This window comes from Dermacentor andersoni, chromosome 4 (assembly GCF_023375885.2).
Source record: "Dermacentor andersoni chromosome 4, qqDerAnde1_hic_scaffold, whole genome shotgun sequence".
NCBI lineage: Eukaryota > Metazoa > Arthropoda > Arachnida > Ixodida > Ixodidae > Dermacentor > Dermacentor andersoni.
Window position 1 is genome coordinate 145083365 of NC_092817.1, and position 22791 is coordinate 145106155.

Below are 22791 nucleotides of genomic sequence, written 5' to 3' on the forward strand. Positions count from 1 at the left end.
CATGAGACTGAAATAACCAGAAGAATAAGAATGGGCTAGGGTGCGTTTGGCAGGCATTCTCAAATCATGAACAGCAGGTTGCCACTATCCCTCAAGAGGAAAGTGTATAACAGCTGTGTCTTACCAGTACTCACCTACGGCGCAGAAACCTGGAGGCTTACGAAAAGGGTTCTGCTGACATTGAGCACCACGCAACGAGCTATGGAAAGAAGAATGATAGGTGTAACGTTAAGGGATAAGAAAAGAGCAGATTGGGGGAGGGAACAAACGCGGCTAAATGATATGAAATAGAAATGGGCATGGGCCGGACATGTAATGAGGAGGGAAGATAACCGATGGTCATTAAGGGTTACGGACTGGATTCCAAGGGAAGGGAAGCGTAGTAGGGGGCGGCAGAAAGTTAGGTGGGCGGATGACATTAAGACGTTTGCAGGGACAACATGGCCACAATTAGTACATGACCGGGGTAGTTGGAGAAGTATGGGAGAGGCCTTTGCCCTGCAGTGGGCGTAACTAGGCTGATGATGATGATGATGCTACAATGTCTGTGAAGCAGGAAATTGTCGAACCTGCCACTGCAGCGTGACGCGGTTGGGGGTAAAATATATATTTTTTTTTTTTGTAATCAGTGGCTCAGATATAGAGCTAGAACATATTTTGGTGAGTTACTTCGGCTTGACGCTGCCAACCAACGAAATCGCCTGGTAGTTCCAAAATTTAAACCTTATGCGATATATCCTTCGTTCCTGTTTAGCTGACTTTGTTTCCTCGTGCCACCTGAGTACGTCGTCATTGCCCTCTGGTAATCTAACTATATTGAAAATAAATTTCTAACTGCATTGTAGCAAATGACTATATGGTGATTTTAGCTAAAAGATTGACCATGAAGCATTCACGTGAGATATGGTGCCCAGTGTAAGAAAACGTAAATATGCCAGTGTGCTTTTCGGATATGAACTGTAATTGCTTCTGGAATTCTTGTATTTCAACCTTACTTCTTGGGAACTAGGTGTGGTGAGAAGCCTTTTGGAGACGCACATGTTTTTTCTGATTTGTTCTTATGCATCAAAAGGCTTACGCAGACTTATTACATGGTCTTGGCTAACGAATCCGAATATTGCTGATGTCGTTCGAAATTCGTGCCCTTATGTTGCAATAAACGCAATGTATCGTTGAGGACGCGTAAGTGCTCAGCCATACATGATTACAAAAGGCGAAATTGAGCAGATACCTTTCAATGGTTGCAATGGCAACCTGTCACGTGGTATTTTCTTTCGGTTTAGGATGTGCTTTCTTTAAAGTGAAATTACATTTACTCGAACTAACTTGCATAAAGTGAAATGGCTGTTCATGCAGTAAAATATTGCAGAAATCGAAGCTAACGTCGCTGAAATGTTTGAGGTATGTATTCTTAATTGAGTGTAAAGTTCAGTGTCTTTCGTCCATTCTCTTTTCTGCTAAAGATTGCTTTTATTGGAGAACATGGGAGATCTAGAAAGTCCGGCTACATTGCCATTGATGACATCACGTTTTCAGAAGACTGCGAGCTTTACCACGAAGGTGAGTGCTGTGGCTGTATGCCAGATGTATGTCCAGTACCATTCACTCATACACAATGTCACACAGGTGTAAGAATTTTGATGAACTTAAGCCTTGCCCCATTCTGACTGAAAGTGTCATCCTATTCTTGTTCTCTTTCTATAACAACCCGAAACTCTAAGGTATGTCAAAGGCATAATCACTTTTGAAGTTGGTTCTTATCGACTGGTACGCTACAAGCGTGAGAACCCCCGTTTTTAATATGCCGATTAGATGGCAGAACCAGCGCCTCTGTGTACGTGGACAAAGTGAGCACCTCCTCCTGTTTGGTATTGTAAAACCTTGTCTTGGTCGCCTAATCAGAGAGGGGAAGACGCAGCATCGTGTAGCGGTTCATCATGTGCAGGCTGCATGCTGGGCTTTCACTTCATTTCGAAGTATTCACAACATACTTCATGGTTGCATTACGTCATCTGTGATCACACAATGGCCTATTCCAAATTAGTGTGAATTTTTTAGCGTGATGACACAAGATTATAACTAAATTCCTCCCATGCACTGTCACACCTATTGGAATCAGCTTTACCTTTACCTATAGACACCGGTTTTACTGGAGCATGTCCTCCTTCTCCTTGAGCAGTGTTTTATACGTCTTCATTTTTTTACCGAAGGCCTGCCAGAGAACCAAACACCAAGTCCACCATCATTCACCTGTAAGGGCGACAAGTACCAGTGTGGCGACAGTGAGCAGTGCATTCCCGTGGCTCAAGTGTGTGACTTCAAAAATGACTGCTCCAATAACGCAGACGAAGCTCAATGTGGTAAGTTTCTTAGCTGACTCAGGTGTCAGCTCAAGTCCTTTGCGGTAAACCCCCCAAGGAAGCCGGGACCTTAGCTTCTGTTCGTGTTGTACTCCTGTTCCTGATCTTTATCAATGACATTTTAAATGAAATCAAGTTAGGTGTACTGCTGCTCGCTGATAGTGATTCCTTATGTGCAAGTGGTCAGTGAAACGAAGCACAATAAGATTTCTTTCTGTCCTGTTCAAGACTGCTGCAGACTAGACAGAATGGTTTTGACCACTAAGTGCGCACAGGTTGGTTTTACCAAGAAAAGCTACGAAAATCTGCATTTCCTAGATTCTTAATAGCTTTGTTTTTGGACAGGACTCTGCCTACAGGTATTTAGGGGTGTTTGAGGATAGATTTTCTTTGGGAATATTTCGAACCGCTTGTTCGAAATTCGTTTCGACTTTGCCTGGTGTTGGACTGAAAATATCGCGTGAAAAGACTTGTATGCGCTGCATGATCAAACGCATTTTTAAAAGTTATTCGCTAATGATTTTCGATATCTGACAGAAGCACTGACGGTTGTTCGAGAAAGCACTCGCGTCTTTGTTTTCCTCAAAAGCAATAAAAAAGAGACGCAGATTGGTTGTTTTTCATCAGATATCTGGACAAAACAAGTTAAATTGTGAAATAGCCTGTGTATTTTGATTAAAATTCGTAACAGTATGGTACACAAAACATGTGGTATCTGCTTCCTTGCCTTCCTATCGAGGAACGAAGATGTTACTCTTAATTGCATGAAGGTGAAACCACTGTGGTGTTGTAAATTTACCCTTATATACGGGCTTGAAAAAATCTGCAGTCTGATTACCATACCATCATTGTAGTTGCGCAGATATGAGGATGAAGAAATTCTACAGCGCACGTTTCCTCTGTTTTTATTACAGAGCTTCACAACTCTGCCATATGGCGGACGTTTATTCCGCTATCTTCTTGGTGAAGACACGTTCTTTTTTCTTGAATCGTAATGCTGAGATTTATAACTTACTACTGCCATTCTAGGTGCTTGTGATGGTTTTTCGACAAATTTGTGCGGCCTTGAAAACGAAGAGCCGAATGGGCGTTTTGGATGGCAGCGGACGACAGCTCGAGACGCTAAGCAGAACAAGCTCTACCCGGCCACCGACAGCAGGTTCAACCCAGATGGCGTCTACGCTGCATATTCCGTGCTCAACGCTGGTGAGAAACTTGCGCGTGTGTACCAAGTACAGTAGGCAAGCATTGATATCAGGCTGCATGGCATGCAACCGTGTCGTCTCGTCGTGCACAAAGGAACACTTGATAATGCGAGAAATGGCGTTGGTAACCCGGTGTTACGGCAGAGATCTTAACTTCAAGAACAATTAAGAAAGGTTACTCAACAGGGGTTGACGTTGTATAAAGACAAGTGCTTCAAGGAGGCATTAGTGTACCGTGCGATTGGTCGTTACATGTATTTCTATGTTTGTTCTTCGTTAGCGAAGAAAGCGTTGCCCAGTACGCCTTGTCTTTCTTTCTTCGATGTCTGCCGCTTTTAAGTCGACTTCACTTATGCGGCCTTATTCTGCTTTAGTGCCATCTTAGGCTTACTTAGTGCCCTTTGCGTAACCTTCACTTGATTTCTTTTTACACGAAACAACTTTCGGGATCGGCCCATATTTGTAGACTGTGCAATCTCCAGGATGAGCCCATGTTCTTCTTTGAGTAAAACTGCCCTTCCTGTTCCTGTTTTAGGCGTTCCGTTGTTTGAAGGAGCGTATATGGCTTTTATTTCGGCTTTTTTGTGATAATTATGCCTTATTACTGCTGCCTATACAGTTCTACGTTGACTTGGTGCGTCTTTTTTGTTTCAAGTTTCATTTTAACGCTTTTTTTTTGTTTTCCTACGTGTACTGGAAGGCCTCAAATCGTCTAATTTTAAAAGTTATTCGCTAATGATTTTCGATATCTGACAGAAGCACTGACGGCTGTTCGAGAAAGCACTCGCGTCTTTGTTTTCCTCAAAAGCAATAAAAAAGAGACACAGATTGGTTGTTTTTCATCAGATATCTGGACAAAACAACAGACGAATGGCGGCATACACCGAGATTTCCCGAATGCCAAATCGGGCTAAGGTCGACTAAGGATACCTTGTCTTCAAAACAGTGAAAAAAAATCAATGCCCTTCCACTCTGTGAAGAAGGATGACCAGCGAAGCTGTGTATATGTGTGGGCCCCTTAATGGCGAACTACACATCCGCCGTGGGTTGGCCCGGTATTTCACTTTTAGCATCTACCCACGTATGGGGAGTGATTAAAGCCTTCTTCATCTCCACCGAAGGTCGGCCGGGTAGTGCACTATTGTCACGTGGTAGTGACGGTCAAGAAAACAGTAGAGGTACCCAATGAGATTTGGTTACAACGATTACACTGTCCTTCCCGGTACTTTAGTCATTCAGGTACAAAATACAGCATTCTTATTTTCAGCATTCTTATTTTCAGCGATTGTGCTTAAAACGTAGAGTTTTATGAACCAGGTTGCTGAAAAACTGTACATAGCAACATCGGCGTATCAATGGACGTCTCTAATTTATTCTAGAGTACGGAAACAATACTGACATTTGCTAATGTTCTCACTAACCAGTAAGATAAATTGCCGCTTACAGTAGGAAGTTCTAGCGCTATTAGATGTCAAAGGCGCTGATGTACGTGTATGTGTCTATAAGTGTAATTATCGATTTATTTTCATTACTTTCCTTCCGTTTCACATGTCAGAGATGTTACAAAGGTAGAGGTAGTTCTTTTTATACAAGCGCGCACGTTCTTACATGTAAGGTTGGCGATAATCGAATTGCAGATGTACCCGTGCCTACCAGTGGCGTATTGATGGTGACACCGCGACTGGGTCAGATTGCGCACTCTTGCGTCGTGAATTTCTATGCCTACATTGCCGACGACGGTAAGCAAATTTTTAATTCTGCATCATGTGTTTCTTGTGTACAAGCTGCAGGTTCTTAAGAAGACTGGCGATGATTTATTCGATTTAGTGCTGCCCAATGCCCCCTCGGTTAGACGTCTGAGCCTCGCGAATACCTGCTCTGGTTTCGCGGTAACCATTTCACCACCCGCACCTACCATCAAACTCTCGCTAGTTTGAACCCTTAGATAAAATAAAATGCGTGCTTAGGTGAAAATGAACTAAGAGATTGATGGCAGCATCTTTATGAAGTCGATTCGGCAATACTGTCTACAAACATTTGTTCTAGAATAGCACGTGTTTCGCATGTCCATTAAAAAGTGGCATCAATGCTGCTACCTGTCTTGACGTCACGCAACTGCAAGAAAATAGAAACGTTTCCGTAAGATTTCCCGTCACATCAATGGGTGATGCATTTTTGTTGCCTGACCCGGAGAAGATGACAAAGGGTAATGCGGCTGGTTGGAAGGCAATGCCATGAAAGGAGCGTGCTATTTAGCCCATGTCGCAATATACCTCTAGAATCTCGGAACAGCGCACCGTTTCAAGACTTTTTGAGGTAGCAGGTTATTTCCTTTAACCTTGTTTTCTAGTCGATGCAAAGTCTATACGTATAATGAAGTGCTTGATGCCACATGACTCTCAGGTTTACTTAAATGGTTACAGAAAATTTGTCACCGTAAAAAAAAACTTCTTTAGACGAAAGGGAAAACTGGCTTCCACCTGAAGCCAGTCCACAACTTCAAAAAACCATATTAGAGGTTCCTTGAAAAAAAGGTTCGTATTTGAATTACAAAATTGAGGTGTGAAGTATGAGTTGCGTTGATTTGTAACCACGCTTTATCGACAGTGCGATTGTCATTTAAGAAACTCCAAAGAATTCTGGCGCATTTTCCAGTCAAGTGTAACTTACGACATTGTCTTTTAAAACATGGGCGCGCCCACCAAGTGTGCCACAGGGTAATGAACGCAGTGTGAGCGGGAAGAGCAGTAGTAGCTTGCGAGTGGAGGTTTACAATGTATGGTACACTGCATGACACATAAGAAATCCGCCCAGGGATGCAGCGGAGGTGGCACACAGGAAAGCATACGGTCAGAAACTTGAGGAAGTAAATGCCATTCTCCACTGTAGCAAAATTTTCGCACACAAGTGTTGATAATTTTTTTCATCAAAACCTAGCAGAAGACTGCATTTATTTCGGCAGATAGAAATAGTCACACCTACTTCTGTAAGGCTGTGCGTTGACAGCGGTAATAAGGTATTAGAATTCACGAAGTCTCAGAGCTTCGTGTGCTGCATATATTGAAGTGAGCGGTAGCTCAAGAACTAAATACGCGTGTCCTCACAAGCCGAACGACACACGTCAGGAGACTAAAGTCCCATGTTGGGCTTGTTGGGGCCTCATAATAAATGCCATTGGCTTAGCGAAGAAGCACCAAAACACACGCACCCAGTGTTAAGTTTCAACAAAAGATTTACTTCCGAAATGAGGAGTACATTTATCCTTCACTAGGTGCCTCCTTGGACACGTGCTTCGAAAACGTCAGCAAAAGCCAAAAAAACAAATAATAAAGATAAGAGGAAAAGCCCAGAATACATATACGACAACAGGAGGCTCGTCGTGTGCATTTATGACGTGCGCAAAAATTATAATTCTTTTCTTAATAATGCGATGGAAGGTTTGCTGACGCATGCGTCACCTTAGATGTCTGTGTATTGTGCTCCGGTGATCACCCTAGTCATTTCGTTAACGCTCTTAGCCAGAATAACAGTTTCGCGAAAGAGGGGCTGGCAGGCGCACTTATTGCAGTGAAGTGCAAGGAAACCATGCGTTTAGACCTTGCTTACTTTATTCCTGTGTTTGCCCAGCTTATCATTAAGGGATCTACCAGTTTAGGCACGTAGCTTGCTCCACATGTCATTGGAATATGGTAGATAACAAACACGTTGAGCAGTCTGTGCTGGAAAACTAGGTCAGAGCATACAGACAAAACAAATTGACGTAAGAATCATAGAGAACGTTACGTAGGTGACAGCAAAGGTGTGATCTTTTGTATCCCAGTGACATGAGGAGCGAGCTGTGTTGGCCAAACTGGTGAATGCCTTACTGGTAGGCTGCGCGAACACACGAATAAGGTAAGCAAGGTCCAATCCCATGGTTTCCTTGCACTTCACTGCAATAAGTGCGCCTGCCAGTCCCTTTTTAGCGGAACCGTTATTCGGGGTAGAAACGCAAACGAAATGACTAGGGTGATCACCGAAACACCATAGCGTTAAAATAGCCATGTGTGGTGACGCATGCGTCAGCGAACCTTCCATCGCACTGTAAACAAAAGAATTATAATTTTTGCGCATTTCATTAAGCCGAAGTTGCGCGTGCTTTGAGGATTTTTTTTTCGCTTATATTGACATTTGCGACGAAAGTGTCCGGTGACACAGCTAGTGAAGGATATCTGTACTGGTCATCTCGGGAATTAAATCGATTGTTGAAACTTAGCGGTGCGTATGTGTTTCTGTGCCTCTTCGTCCCGTCTTGTATGCGCTACGCCAATGGAATTTAAAGGGAACAGAGTTCATTCGAAGGTACCGCGAACACTCGTGGCCTATATGCTGGCGTAATCAGGAGCGACGGAAGCGAGGAGCCTCGCTTCACGAGTATGCTTGTCCCAGACTTAACGTTCCAAGTAACTGGCCACGCGGAAACACACTTCCCGTCAAGGCTACAGCCTTCTTCCCTTAAAAGCCCGCACTCGCCTTCACGGTCACATGTTCTTTAGCAAAATATCACGTGTCGCCCAATAGTTGGCTCAAGGGCTGACCATGCGCTGCCGCACCCGGGACAGCATGGTGACAGCAACGAGCCAAGCGTACCTCAATTGTTCGTGTAATCGGCATCGCAATAATACTCTAGCTAATGCTGCCGCTAGTTCCAAATTTGAGTATGTGTACAATGCATTTAGCACGAAGGGGGGCACACCAGGCGCCGAATGCTTTAATGGAAGGAACTGGCTTGACTGCAGTAGTATTTTTTTGTTTTAGTATTCTGTTGCAGTATTTGCTCATTTATACTGCCATTTACAATGGCGCCTAAGCGCCCTTCGGCAAGCTTGCGAATAACTACTAGACAAAACCATAAACAAAACCTTGAAGTATAATGTATTCCGTATTTGCAGCATCTTCAATTCTCACTTTTGGAGTGTTGCTTCCGTCAGCGGCTGGAAATCAATCTAACGACGTCTTTGAGCTGGCTGAACTGCATGGTAACCGCGACAAAGGCAAATGGGTAGAGGTTACCGTGAAGGTTGGCAACTGGGACGCAGGAGCTAGGGTAAGTGTTTTGCTGTTTTATCACCGCAAACAAATAGCGTTAGCTTTCGATGGGTATGGGCAATTCTGCATTAAGTAACGTGCACCCGGACGTATTGCCCACATTATTTGTACAATGGCGCAGCAAGTTGCGGCACCTAGTTGCTAAGTTATAGTTTGTTGGGTCGATTTCGATACTTTGTCACACCGTTCTTATAGGGGCTGGGTAAATACAAATGGAGCACGCGGATGATGAGCTCTTAACACATGCTGATGAGCCCTATAGTCAAACGCTGATGGCAAACTTGATTTGCCGTTTCGCAACAGCTAAGCACTCCGTAGAGAGTACATTTTGTTTTCGCAACCACAGCTCTGCATACCCTCTCACGACTACAGAGTTTCATACTCGCTGCAAACTCAATTCAAAAGTGTGAGAGCGTCAGTGAGTGAAGAAAGGCATCAGTGACCGTTAGTATGAATGGCAAGGAGTGCTGGTGAGTTTGAGCGGAGGTGTGTATGAACAGGGCTAATGCCGACATACGTAAGTGCGAACAAAAGTAGGCGACTGTCGGCTACAGAGAGTGAATGTGCAGGTCCGGTTAGGGGAATGTGCTCGAGTATGAGTGTGAGTCGGTGGCGACAAGTGTGTAAATGGCAGCGACTGGGGGGTAAGTGAGTGCTGGTGAGCATGAGTAGGAGCGTGAGTACTGACGTCTGTGAGCGCATATCAGTGCGAGTGAGTGTATAACCTACAAAGTTACTTGAGAGTATGCGTGAGTATATTCTTATGCGGCTGACCAATGTTCGAAGTTGCAGTAAGGTAGACGAAAACCCGACGCTCCAGATTGGGCCACGCTGAAGTTATTAATGTAGACGGCAGTAATGACATAACGTGCTTTATAAGACACAGATAAATTTATGTATTGATGTCAGAGGAGCAGAGAGTGGTTAGCCGCGTAAAAACATGATTCGGAATACAAGGGGAACACTTGAAAATGCCTTCGAAGCAACTCCTCACCGGCAGATATTTCCGTCCGCGGTAAAAATCAATCTGGCGACTACCGCTATATCATACTTCGAATGATGCGTTTAATCCTAATCCCAATTCCAATTCCAATAGGTTTCTCAGAAATTGACGACAGTTGTGAAAATTACGTCTGTGCAGCAAACTGCATTCCAAATATCGGCTGCAAAAGCCAGAGCTTTTGTCAAGAACCAACAGCTTAAAGCTCACTCACCTAATGACATCCCTTTCGCTTCACAAAGACTGAACGCGCTTAAGGTCAAGTGTATCGTCCGTATGCCATACAGTTCGCTTCGACATCAGTTATTTCGGGTGAAGCCAAACATTTCAGTTGAGTTCCGTTGCTAAATATGCGCAGCCGCGACTTGCCGAGTTCATATTCTGAATAATAGATATGCACTGGAAGAACTTTGTGAGACCTTCTGTAAAGTAAGTATTACAAATTAGTCTTCGTATGACGAATTTTCCGCATATTTCTTTGAGACCATGTGATAATGTTACTTAGTTCACGGTTAAGCTTATTGTCTAGGATACGTATCTGAATATAATACTGCGGTGTCAGCGTATAATGTACATGTCATTGATGGAAATTGTAAAAAAAAAAAGATAGAAGCTCGCTTGAGCGGATCACAAGTTTATGAGTGGTTAAGATCGGTTCATTAGGTTTAGAAACGCATAGGAATATTGGGGTTTTGATAGACGCCATTGTTCCGGGGCTGTGCATTATTTTTGAGTACCTGAGTCAATTTAAGTAGCAAGTAGCACACTGGCGCGTTTGAGCTCCGTCACCAAGGAAAATCTGGTCGCTGCGACCAGGTGTGCATTATGCACTAGAAATGTAAAAAAAAAAACATATTTTTGTAGTTAAAGTAGCCGCAGACCAGTTTAGTATCTGTGGCACGTTTATCTATGTTTATTCATGACTAAAAGAGTCCACAGCATAATCTTGGCAATGCTCTGTTAGAAGCGAATAGAAGTATGCACAGTGAAAGAAAGCTCGAGTACGACAGGAAAATATATGAAAGATAACGACAGAAGTGCTTATTGACCTTCAACGTTTCATTGAAAGAAACACAGAATATAAACAATCAGGGTAAACAGACTAAGAACAACAGACACCGATAGAAAAGACAGGTTAGACAATTACTTAGCAATGATGTCCAAATTGTTCAGAGAACAGAAAGCATGGTTGAGTTGTCTCAACAGTTATCTCTTATCAGATCAGGATGTACTACTTGTAGGATATTGTCTTATGTAAATTAGCCTGTTAAGTCAAGGCAGCCTGACTTGTAAGTTTTCAAAAAGTTATTATTGAAAACACATAAGAAAACTACCGTTTTACATGCGTAAAACGGTAGTTAGCGAGCAAAGCAAGAGTGTGCCCAAGAAAAAAAAACAAGACGAAAAAATAGAAAAGCACAGAATATAGAAAATTGGAAAACAGAAAAACAGGAACAGAAAGCATGTCTAAATAAAGCATCCAAAGCTGTTAAATCTGTATTATGGCTCATATGTAAACATAAATAAGGGCAAGGGAAAAGACAGGAATACACGAATCAGAAAAGGAGGAGCCCGTTTTCTGTCATCTCTTGTCGACTCTTTCTTGGGTTTGTATATTTTTCTAGTTATTTATATACATGCAGCAAATTTCCCAATAGCATATCTTGCTTGAATCTTATGCACTGCACTAGTATTGTTTTTTATTTTTATTTCGTGCAGTTTTTTTACCGTGCCGGAAGCGTGGGTGTCAGCGTAGACCGTCCGAAATACATCAATTGCCATCCAGATGCACAAAGCGAAGGATGTAAGTTTCATATGTTGTGATGTAACACGTGGTGGTTCCTCGCCAGCATGAAGTCAAGTTGGAGCGTGTGCACCATTGGAAATATTTACTTGAACGGGGCTTAGTTTCAAGTTTCCAAAGTGTGCAGTTAAGGTTTTCGGCATCTGTACCCCTATTCATGCAAATGAAGACTGCATATATTTAATCTTGCTGAAACGAACATTATTCGAGCGATTAGTTTTGTTTTTTTTGTGGCTACTGCAGAAGTGTGGTTGTTTCAAACAAAAATCGGTTATTATAAGGAAGAATGAAGCGGCCGTGGTCACAAAAATGTCACAGTTTCGTCCGAACGAAACAGAATTGATAGCGGTAGCACACTGGTAGGCATTTACACGAAGTAGCATCAGTAACGTTATGGGCCGTATAATATGCAGTAGACGTTTGATTGCTGACTACACAAGCTGCGTCGCGCACTCAAATACAAATTTGAAGAGACTTCACGTGATGACTGCGAGCACTCGCTGTCTGAGCGCTGGCATGATCAGAAGTGTCAACAGCGGGATGTGCGCATGCGCCTTATCGGAAAGGGAGCGTTTCGAGATTCCACTCGCTTCAGCGTTGCAATGGCACGTCATCTCAAAAACTCAGATTGCGCCAACAAGAACACTAGGTGCGCTCAAAGATGGCGAGCATGAAGCCACGTCTCCTTGCGGTTCTTCCTTGGCTCCTCTCTCTTTCGGCAACATGTGGCACGTGACCTACATGTGCGCTAGGTGGTCATGCTGACAGCCACGCACAACCTCGGTTGGGCTAGTTGAGCAGATAGGTGCCCACTCTCCTCCTCTATCCAGCTTGTAGGGCATTGCTGCTCGATCACGTGACCTCAGAATATTGTGAAGACGGCGCATATAAAGCGAACAGCTTCATCGACCTGCAGCCTGCCCATTCTCCTTGCACTTGGTCTATACGGGGAACAACACGGCGGCGACGGCGAAAATTCGCCTCCTGTGTCTGTGTAGTTGCTATTGAAATAAAGCAAATTATCCACAGGAGAGACACAACTTAAGCACAATCGTAGCCTTTTCCTTAGTACGTCGTTGAACCAATGCCTGAATGGAAAAGCGCACGGCATAGGACGAGGAAATTTACCAGGTTACCACTTGTGTTTCAAAAAGTCCAATTAAATATCTCCTGTGGTTGTTGTCGACATTTTGTTACATCAACTGGATTAATTGAAATGGGGAAGACCATTAGCAAGGTTAACTGCAGGGTGTTCGTTAGCTGCCGGGTGTTCATTAATTAATGGTTGTCCGATTAAATTGCAAAATTTCTTACACTAGAACTCAAGTGCCTACTGCAGAACTGAAGCCAAAAAGTAATGAAATAATGTCTATTTGACAGAAACATATGGTTAGCGCCAGTGTTGCGAAATACTGCCTCAAAATCTACTCAAGTTAAGTTGATGTTTCTATGTAGGCTTATCAGCACTGCAGTATATGATGTGCTCACATGAGTTTCACGCGTAACTTCCTTTCCAATTTAATCATTACACAGACCACTGTTCAGCTGAAATGTGTACACATTAACGCGTCGTCTAGATATATATATCGTGTCCCGAAATGTGAAAGTGAAAAATCCATCTAGTGAATCACTGTGACAATGAAAACAAATAAACGATAAATCAAATAACCAACAAATTATGCGAAGTGAAGAATGGTTGTTGTGTTACGGGCCAGACGTTGTGAAAGATGCATATAGCGTGCTCTACCCGCAGATTATAATTGATCCTGCTTTAAGTTCATTTGTAAAAGTGCGAAAAATGACCGCAACAAGAGGGTAGAGTAGGGTCGCAGGCCTTAATGATCAAGCCTGGCACGGTCTTTGAAATTATGAGTTAGGTGGCATCAAAGTACATTACTGCAGTCTCTACCAGACAATTCATAATGTACATGCTCATGCATTATGAACATAAAGTGAAATGCATAAACAATAAACAAAACATAAACCAGCTTAAGGCATGCACATTAAGGAATATACATTGAGATAGATTGCCTTAATTCAAAGTAGTACACGAAGCTAGCAGTCATTTACTCGTCATATAGGAATATTGCATTTTATTTTCACATAAATACGTGCAAATACTCTTCTTATTTACCATTTTCATCTATGTTACTTCAACGGAAACACTAGAACTGCAGGCGGGAAGGACACCTGGATTAGGTTTTCTTTTTTCTGCCATGATCACCTTTTTTCTTTGTTTTCTATGGAAAAGAGAACGAATATTATACTGTTATACGAACTAAACACACTAATATTAATACCAATAATTCTGATTTTCATGTCTGTGCATCAGGGACTGTCGGCTTATTTAGTAGCTATATTGAACCTGTGATTTTTTTACTGATCTTTTCGCCTGTCTAAGCTGATTCCAGCTGGCTTTCGTACGCGAATATATTTGCAAGAAACATTGAACTTACGTGTGTCAACTACTTATATGTGTGGACGGTATCGTCATGGTTGACGTTTTTTTTTTTCTTCAGCTGAATTAATTAAACAGGTGAGCTGCGATTTCTCCAACCCAAAGGAGTGTGGCTGGTTCCCCGAGCGTCAGGCCAACCATATCGAGTGGGTTCTTTACACGGGCGGTAATGGTCTACCTCGACCCATATGGCAACCCCCGTCTGTTCTCGCACCCAGTGGTACGTTACATAGCTGTTTCATTTGGGAGGGGCGTCTTGAGCATAATAAAATTTTGGTATATGTGGATTTTGTTTGGGCAAAATCAGTAATGCGGCACATGAAACACTAGTATAATTTAACAGTGGACGGTACAGTAAGACCAGCTTGTCTGAAACCTAGAAGATAAAAGCAGTGGATTATTAAAGCAATAAAAGGGGCGTCGAAGTAAGGGAAGCGTGGTCGATAGCTGTAAAAGAATACATTAAGAAATTGGAGAATTGGAGCCTACAAGATGAATTCGGCTTCAAGTGACACGGAGATCTCCGCGAAAGGCATAAAAATGTGTAGTTGGAATGAATCTGCCTATGAATGCAATAACTACATCGGTAAAACAGTGACAGTATTTCTTTTCTGGATTTCCAGAAAATTTTAAGTGACGTATGTGCCCGGATCATGAACCAATCCGCTGTTTACTGTGTTCAGTGCTAGGGGTGCCTCTACGAAGCAGTCGAAAACACGAAATGTACTGCTGCTGTCCGTCTGGTGCATAACAGTGGCGTCAGCCACCAAATGTGATTCCTCATGTTGTTGGTAAGAGTGGCGTGCCCTGCTTAAGCATACTTTTGTGGAGAACGGAGCTAGTCTTGTAGCATGGAAAATAAAGCAACGAGTGCACGGCGTTCCAGTTGGGTCCATTGCCCGCGTGCATCATCCAACGGAAAACTTTTGCATTTTTTACGGAGAACGCCCAATAGAGCATCATATTTGCAAGATAAACCATGCGATAGCAGGTGTATCTCAGATCAGAAATATTGAGCATAGGCCACAGGCAAACTTTAGTACGCAGTTTGGTAAGCAAGATGTGCCGACAGATTAAAGCATGCTCATACAGCTTGTGGGTAAGTTGTTTATTTAGAATTCCTCTCACGCAGTAGTGCCTACACAACGGCAGGGGAGAACAATATAGCTTAGTCTTGCCCTTCGGGCAAAAAAAAAAATTGGAACGAATGTCAAAGTTTGTAACATCGGTTTGGGCAAGCTCATACAGCTGGTGGGTAAGTTCACTTGGAATTCCGTTTACGTAGCTGCGTTTACATAACTGTGGGGAAGAACAGGCTAGCTTTTTCCTGCCATTCGTGCCAAAAAAATAAGTTTCAAAGTAATTTCAAAGATTGCCACACCGCAATGCGCAGTCGCAGCAGAGCTAACGTCCGTAGTCTTCATTCACACAAACATTGTACCGAAACACGCATTTTCCTTTGTTTTGCAAAACTGGTTTGAAAAGCTGTGATTCTTCAGTTCGCGAAAGTTGGTAAGAGACACGTGCACTTCTTCAGCACACTTCTGCTGAGGGTGGTTTTTCACTTATATCGGCTGAACTTTTAGCTCGAGGGCTACTTGAGTTCCGTTATTAAAACACATGTGAAACTCAGAAACACTTTTATGAGACAGCAGTTGAGCCAATTTCAATGAATTCGCTGCAGTTAGGAGAGAACATTAGCAAGCCCGTTTGTGATTTAGAACCTCTTAATTTTCAACAAACATTCACTAACATTTGTAAACTGTAAACACTAAGTTTACAAAACCTTAACTCTGCACCAAACCCAAGCATCGCAGTTCTATACACTTTATCTGTTAGATAATGTCAAGCAACCGGATTTCATATGTAAGCATACAGCTTACGCGAGATTTTCACCTATGCGCGAGTTTTGCGAAGTAACATTCACAAATTTGTGGCATATTTTGTAGCGCTGTACAACGCATCAAGTTTGCCTGTTGTGTATGTAATATAACGCGGAATTTACAGCGCTGTGATATCGTTTGTTATTGGTGATTTACAGAGTTCTAAACTTTGTAGTTTACATTCCTAGAATATCGCAATGTTAAAAATAAGAAAGATTGACAACTCAAGTACCAAAATCTTTTTCATTCCTTCACCAGATTTTACCTTTTTCTTTGAAATGCAACAAATATAACTCAAAATGGTGCTGTGGTTGCCGAGGAAGACAGTTTCTTAACGTATATTTAGGTAGAAGCTCCCGAGCTAAATTTTCCTCTTAAATTAAGGTCCATTCGATATTCTTGCAACACAAAATTCATGTCAGCAAACAGAAATAACCTCCATATCATTACTATGAAAGTGCAAAGTAAATGCTTTAAAGTTAATCTTGAGGTAATGGAGCTTACAACTAAGATAAATTATGTTCTCCGGCATTTGCCAAGGACAGCACGGCCGGGCAGATTAGAGGGTAAATTTTGCTAGGCGATCTTGTGGTTGGCGTTAGGAAGAAGAAGTGCATTTAGGGCGGCTTCAAAGTGGGTGGAGAAGGTAGCTGGTGTTCAATAAGAGTGAGAACATGAGTACGAAAGCAACGCAGGTTCAGTGAAAGGCAGGAGAGCATTAGATAATGTTTGGAGGACATGAATTTTTCAGCCATTGGTCAGTGTCGTATGACAAAAGACTGGTATTCAGGGATGAGGCAGAGATATCTCTTTCTTGTTGCAGGCTTAAAGTCATGATATTTGCTACAAACTGCAATCACATGTCAGCATCCTGAAGGTTACGTAGGAGTGACCAATACATGAAAAGTAGAGGATAAAACATTTAATCTACTCTTAAGTTTGAATAATATGATGGATGCTGTGAAAAGTGACAGGCAATGTTTTCACTTTAACGAAATAGAATCGCTCTACTAATGAGTATCTTAAATTTTTAAAGAACTTTATTCTATCAGCACAGGAAACTCTTGTATGTGTGCCAAGATGTCTACTAACGTGCGCTGTATGTTTGCTTATAGGTGTGCTAATTAATTCTAATATTTAGACTGACGTTAATTCGACTGTGGTTATTTCCATTTTAGGGTTAATTGAATATCGACCGGAGGTCCCTGCCAGCACCTGCGCAGTTCTATGGGCCCGAACTTTCGTTATTTCGATCCTAATATTGGCTTTTGCCGGATAAGTAGAATTTGACCCGTCGGCACGCACTTGTCTGACCCCTATTGTGACCCCAGTAGCGGCCCCATTAGTGGTATAGCGGTGTCGGTGGAGCTTAGAAGGCAGGGAATTTTCAAGTAGTAACAGTAGCTCACAATTTTTCAATACGGTACTTACTCGAAGCTAACGCGTGCCTTCTTTCTTTCGATAAAATTTCCTTGAAAATTGCCTTCGCGCTACAATCGGATATGAAACCAGAACCGCCTTCGCGGCGTTCATATGCAATACTGCATTACAATGTGGTATTGTGGCAAAGCAGACGTTAGAAACCCATGAGGCGAAGTTAACGCTAGGAAACGGCCGCTACTGTGAAACGCACATTTTTCTCGCTAAAACACAGGTTCACTTGAGATTTCTACTTTGCTTAGGAGCTTTGATTTCATTGCTACGTTAGTGCTCTACTTTGAACACGTAAAAAGTAGGCGCGCGATTAATTCGGAGGCCTGTTAGATTTGGGCAAATACTGCCAAATGAATCGGCGGTGTTCTGTGGCGTTTTTTCATATTCTTGTTTAATTCTATCCGCCGGACAGTTCAATCAATTTAGACTATCTTGTGAGGGCCCAATTACCGGAAGTGAAGTGTGTTTATTTTTTATCATCCGTTCTTCTGCAGGTGCCTTCATGATCGCCGAGAGCAAGTTTCCTGTTATAAAGAAGGCCCATCTTGTCTCAATCCGAATGAGTCCCACGCCTGACAGTGGACGCTGCTTCACCTTCTGGCAAGTGAAAGTTTGGTCTACACCGGGCGTAGCTAAAATATACAGCTCAATATGTGATATAAAGGTGATTGCCGCGAAGCTTTAACTAGTGTAATCATAGCAGGCAATCTCTATGAAATGACGGCTTGCTTAATTTACTTATTTTAAACAATGTGAATACATGTTAGTTTGCGTTATCAATATTAAATTCTTCAAAGATTCCCGAAATGCATCACGTGTCTTCTTTGTATCTTAACGGAATTGATAAAAATCGCCTGCGGCCAGTTGCACTCCTTCAGTTAATTTACTCAAAGTGGTAACCAGTACCTGTACGACAAATCAAAATCCGTTACTGACTGAATAAACAAGATTTAACAATCTTCGCATTCTAATTCGTCCCTTCACCTGTTTGTTCTCCGGAATTGTGTATTATACCACCAAAATGCACGTCCTAATGGTCCTTCCCTGCTCCTCGTCATTCCTAAGCACCCCCGGTCAGCTGTTCTCCAAAAACTTCACGATTTACCAACGGCAGGTCACCTTGGCGTCTCCCGCACCTACTACCGTATTCGCCGACGCTTCTTTTGGCCAGGCCTTGCCCGCTCCGTGCGGAAATATGTTTCTGCGTGTGAAAAATGCCAACGCCGAAAAACACCATCAACGCTCCCTGCCGGGTGCCTTGAACCGCTCGGCATTCATTCGGAGCCGTTCATTCGCGTTGTCTTAGACTTACTCGGCCCTTTCCCTCTATTCACGTCTGACAACAAGTGGGTCGCTGCGGCGACAGATTACGCCACGCGCTACGCCATCACCAGAGCGCTTCCAACAAGCTGCGTCACAGATGTTGCCGATTTTCTTTTACGCGACGTGGTTCTGCAGCTTGGCGCTCCACACCAACTGCTCACAGACCGTGGTCAGACATTTCTTTCTCACGTCATCGCCGACATCCTGCTGTCCTGCTCAACCAAGCACAAGCGGACTACGTCTTACCATCCACAGACTAATGGCCTAACGGAGCGTCGGAATAGCACCCTAAAAGACACGCTTGCATAGTACCTCTCGTCCGACCATACTGATTGGGACCATGTCCTACCCTAAGCAACTTTTGCGTATAATTCTTCGGTTCATGACATTGCAGGTTATTCCCCGTACTTTCTGTTGTTTGGCCGAGAACCCACATTGCCACTGGACGCATCCCTTTCATCCGCCACAGCAGAGACCAGCGAGCATGCACTTGACGCCATCACAAGGGCAGCCCAAGCACGCGAAATTGCCCGCGCTCGCCTCCTGACCTCGCAAGAGAAGCAACGGCGTTTGTACCATCGCCAACACAGAGACGTCCACTTTTCGCTTGGATCTCTGGTACTCCTGTGGTACCCGATTCGTCACGTTGGCCTGCCAGAAAAACTCCTATCTCGGCACACTGGACCATACCGAGTGCTCCGTGCCGTGACTCCAGTTACGTACGAAATCGTCCCAGTCAGTACGAGTGCCTCACCTGCCCCGAATTTTACTGACGTTGTGCATGTCGCACGCCTCAAACCGTATTACTCTCCTGTTATCACCGATATTTAGACGCCCCGGGACGATGCTTCTGCCGCCGGCGGTAAGCAGACCTGCATATTGCGTGTTTCTTGTGGACGAGGCACACGGGCGCCCCCACGAAGACGACCAACGCTCTCTGGGATTCGAGCTGTCGGCTGAACTGACCAGCGCTGCTGTTATCCTTTATAAATAAACTGTCAGCAGCCTCACGTTCTTAATACTTCGTTTGAGTAACAATGTCAGTAATATGCTTACTGATATGTTGATGTACTGTTATATTCTGATATATTTGTCAGTGAAAGCATAGGGTGTTAAGGTGGTTTTAATGGCATAAACAGTCTGTCTCGGGCAAGCATGACTCGTTACATATGTAACTTTATATTTAGACAAATGCATTGACATCAATTTTGTCTTTTGATTGCTTTGGCGCGCATATGGCAATTTACGGGTTGGAGTTGTGGAGTTCGGCAGGGATATATACTTAGGAAAAATTCTGAGGCCGGAACCTGTTTTACGTTTCACCTCGGCCGCGTGAAGACATGGGTTCGAAAGCACGCTGCCCTTGGTAACCGACCACATGCCAAAATGGGCACAGCTATCCCTCGGCCGGAAACTCCACTTTCTTTAGGGACTTAACTGACCTTCCGAAGGAGCCTGCGCCATGCAAATGTCACCGAACGCTTTGCGGGGCGAAAATGTTTCTAATGCATTCCCCTAAACATCAGATTTGATGCATTTTGAAATGCTCTAGATGCACTGGTTAAAAATATGTTTTTTAGCGGCAAGATTTAAGATGCTAGGAAATGCGATCCTACCTTTAATATTCTTTCCAGGTTTTTATTCTTTGTGATTACCGGGGATTCAATTCATCAATTGCTCTGTGGTAAAGTGATCAGCCACTTTTTTCGATATGAAATATACATTATAGCTGTACATTCATTTTTATATCTCAGCGAAATAATCTCCACCTCCACGTGCAATATACCTATGAAAATATAATTGTTCTATCTGTCCGAGGCCATTCAACATACTTATTAGTTTGAGAGCACCACTAGCCTACCAATCTGGCGTTCGCCTCTGTGTGAAGCGTCTTCATACGTGCGTCTATTCACGCTCGTTTCGCGTGCAGAGCTGCTTCTTCTTCTCGCACACAGGCCCGCGTGCGGACGTGTAAAATGAATATGAAAAGTGTATTGGGATCGTCACCAGAAATGTTTAAAGAAGAGGCTTGTCGCACCAAGCGCAGCGAAGAACAAGGAGCTCGACGACAGAGGCAGCGGGAGTCGACCGACGAAGTTCGGGCCAAGCGATTCCGACCGCACCAACAAAGAAGGCAATTCATGGCAAATGAAGCTGCTGAAGAACGACAGAAGCGATTGGAGAACGACGGATTGCACAAACGTGCCAAGTGCGCTGCCAAAACGCGTGAGCAGCGACAAGCCCGACTATAGCTGCGGACGTTGCATATCCTTATCGCAAGGCCGAGGAACGGCGGTTTTTGACAACGACTGCGACGGCCATGTTCAAGCGGGACTTCATCACAGACTATGGCCAAAGAAGGACTTGGACGGGCGTCATTATCCCCATGTGAGCGTCCTTGGCTTGGGCCTTTCCCGACGTTGATGGGTTCCTTTCGCTTATGGTGTGTGTAGAACGTGTAAGTCTTCCCTTGCCTGTGCTAAAGTGCCTGTGTACTATGGGATCAATGGGCATGAATATCCGTCCAAGCCTGGACATCTCTCTCCGCCCAACTGTACAGCGGAGCGCATGATTTCGCCTCAAAAACCTTTCATGCAAGTGCGAAGGCTGCTCTACCACACCGGACAAACCGGCGTTAAACCACAAAACCATTTTTCTGCAAGTATGCAATCCTCCTCCTCCAGTGTCTGCCGACTAACCCTGCCTGCGCAATGCCAACCAGTGTGCATGACTATCTATATCATGTGTGTCATAAAACAACAGGTTAACAACAACATCGTGACTGCAAAGGCTATTATTGCAAATGGTCGAACAAAGGCCTAGCAATGCTAAACTTGGTGCAAGCAAATGGCTAATTTGGTCTAACAAAATGTGCCTTCGCACGATATTCCGTGGTTAGAGCAGCCAAACCGCCTGTAACTTTGTGCGTTATCCTGGCGTTTTCAAGAAAAAAAGAAGTTAGGCTGTTAGCGTTTCTCACTATTTTCATTTCTTCCGCTGCGGTATTTTCGTTACTGGGAGTTTCATACAATGCTTACCCACCATGGTTTCGTAGTGGATTTCGCCTTGCGCCGCTAAGATCAAGAAAGCGGTTGAATTGCGGCCGTGGCAGCCACATTTCGATGGGGGTGAAATACACAAACCTCTGCGTACCGTGCATTGGGTTAGTGTTAAAAAATTCCAGATGGTGCAAATTATTCCGGAGTTGCCCACTATGGAGCGCCTCATAACGTTATCTTGATTCTTGCGGGTAGCACCCTAGAATTTCATTTACATTTATTACTGGCTCTGTTAGGCTGTCGGCCTTGTAAAGGCGAACAACGATGCCTAAATGCATCGCTCATACCCTAAAGCAGGGGCGTTGTTATCGCAGGTACAACATGTGGCATCCAAACAGCGGGGAGCTTCGCGTTCTTCAACGTGGAGTCAATGATTCAACCACGTTGCTCTGGCGTCGGGCGGGACCACAGGGCAAGGAATGGCACCTTGGGCAGGTGCAGCTACACAGTTACGAGTCCCACCAGGTATGAAGATCAGGCTGTGCCTTCGGCGAGCCTGCTTTTTGAACACTACTATGCAGTTGATCATTACGCTTTTTAATCAACAAGTAATGAATCTTTGTTTTTCTGCATATTTTGAAAATGCACATTGGCTCTTAATCGCCAGCACCTGGCTTGTCCACTGCTTTTCGCTGTTGGTATCCTGACGAACCGAGTCATCGTCCCATGATCTGCCAATAGGGGCAGAGGTTCTCTGGCTTCGGCATGATTGTATCAAAATTGTTATGTTTAATAAAAATAAATCATTGGGTTTACCGTCTTGAAGTGGCACAATGGGCTAATGAGACGTCATAGCGAGGGAGGGGGGACAAGGATGATTAATTTAGACTAGCGGCTTGTTTTGAATGTGCACGTAACAAAAGGTGATGGGTCATATGGTAACCGCAGCCGAAACATCTTGCTGAGTTGAAGAATTGACTCTCTGATTCTGAAGATGTGGTGTTGATTCTCAAGGTTGAAAAGTGCATAGCACACAATCATCAGAACGTGGTGCCAGGAGTCACCGTAGTATTGAGCACATGCCTGGTTGTTTAATGACTATGGCGTTCGTCTGCTGTACCGCATACTTCATTCCAAGCCCTCACAATCACTTTCCATTGGGATGGGTAACCAAACAAGCACGAGTGCCTTGGACCATAAGCACATTATAGCAGCCTATGTAGCTTTACGTGTTACG

General features: G+C 43.7%; 1 protein-coding gene across 1 annotated transcript in view; it reads left to right on the forward strand.

Moving 5' to 3' along the window:
* The window catches only part of LOC126537869 (MAM and LDL-receptor class A domain-containing protein 1-like), a 255308-nt gene that overhangs the window by 174807 nt on the left and 57710 nt on the right, over positions 1–22791 (forward strand). Inside the window, exons 43-51 of the mRNA XM_050184966.3 lie at positions 1464–1560; positions 2211–2360; positions 3390–3566; positions 5203–5304; positions 8497–8651; positions 11373–11457; positions 13977–14135; positions 17727–17832; positions 21929–22079. Of these exons, the coding sequence (XP_050040923.2) occupies positions 1464–1560; positions 2211–2360; positions 3390–3566; positions 5203–5304; positions 8497–8651; positions 11373–11457; positions 13977–14135; positions 17727–17832; positions 21929–22079 (1182 nt within the window). The remainder of the gene's footprint in view (positions 1–1463; positions 1561–2210; positions 2361–3389; positions 3567–5202; positions 5305–8496; positions 8652–11372; positions 11458–13976; positions 14136–17726; positions 17833–21928; positions 22080–22791) is intronic.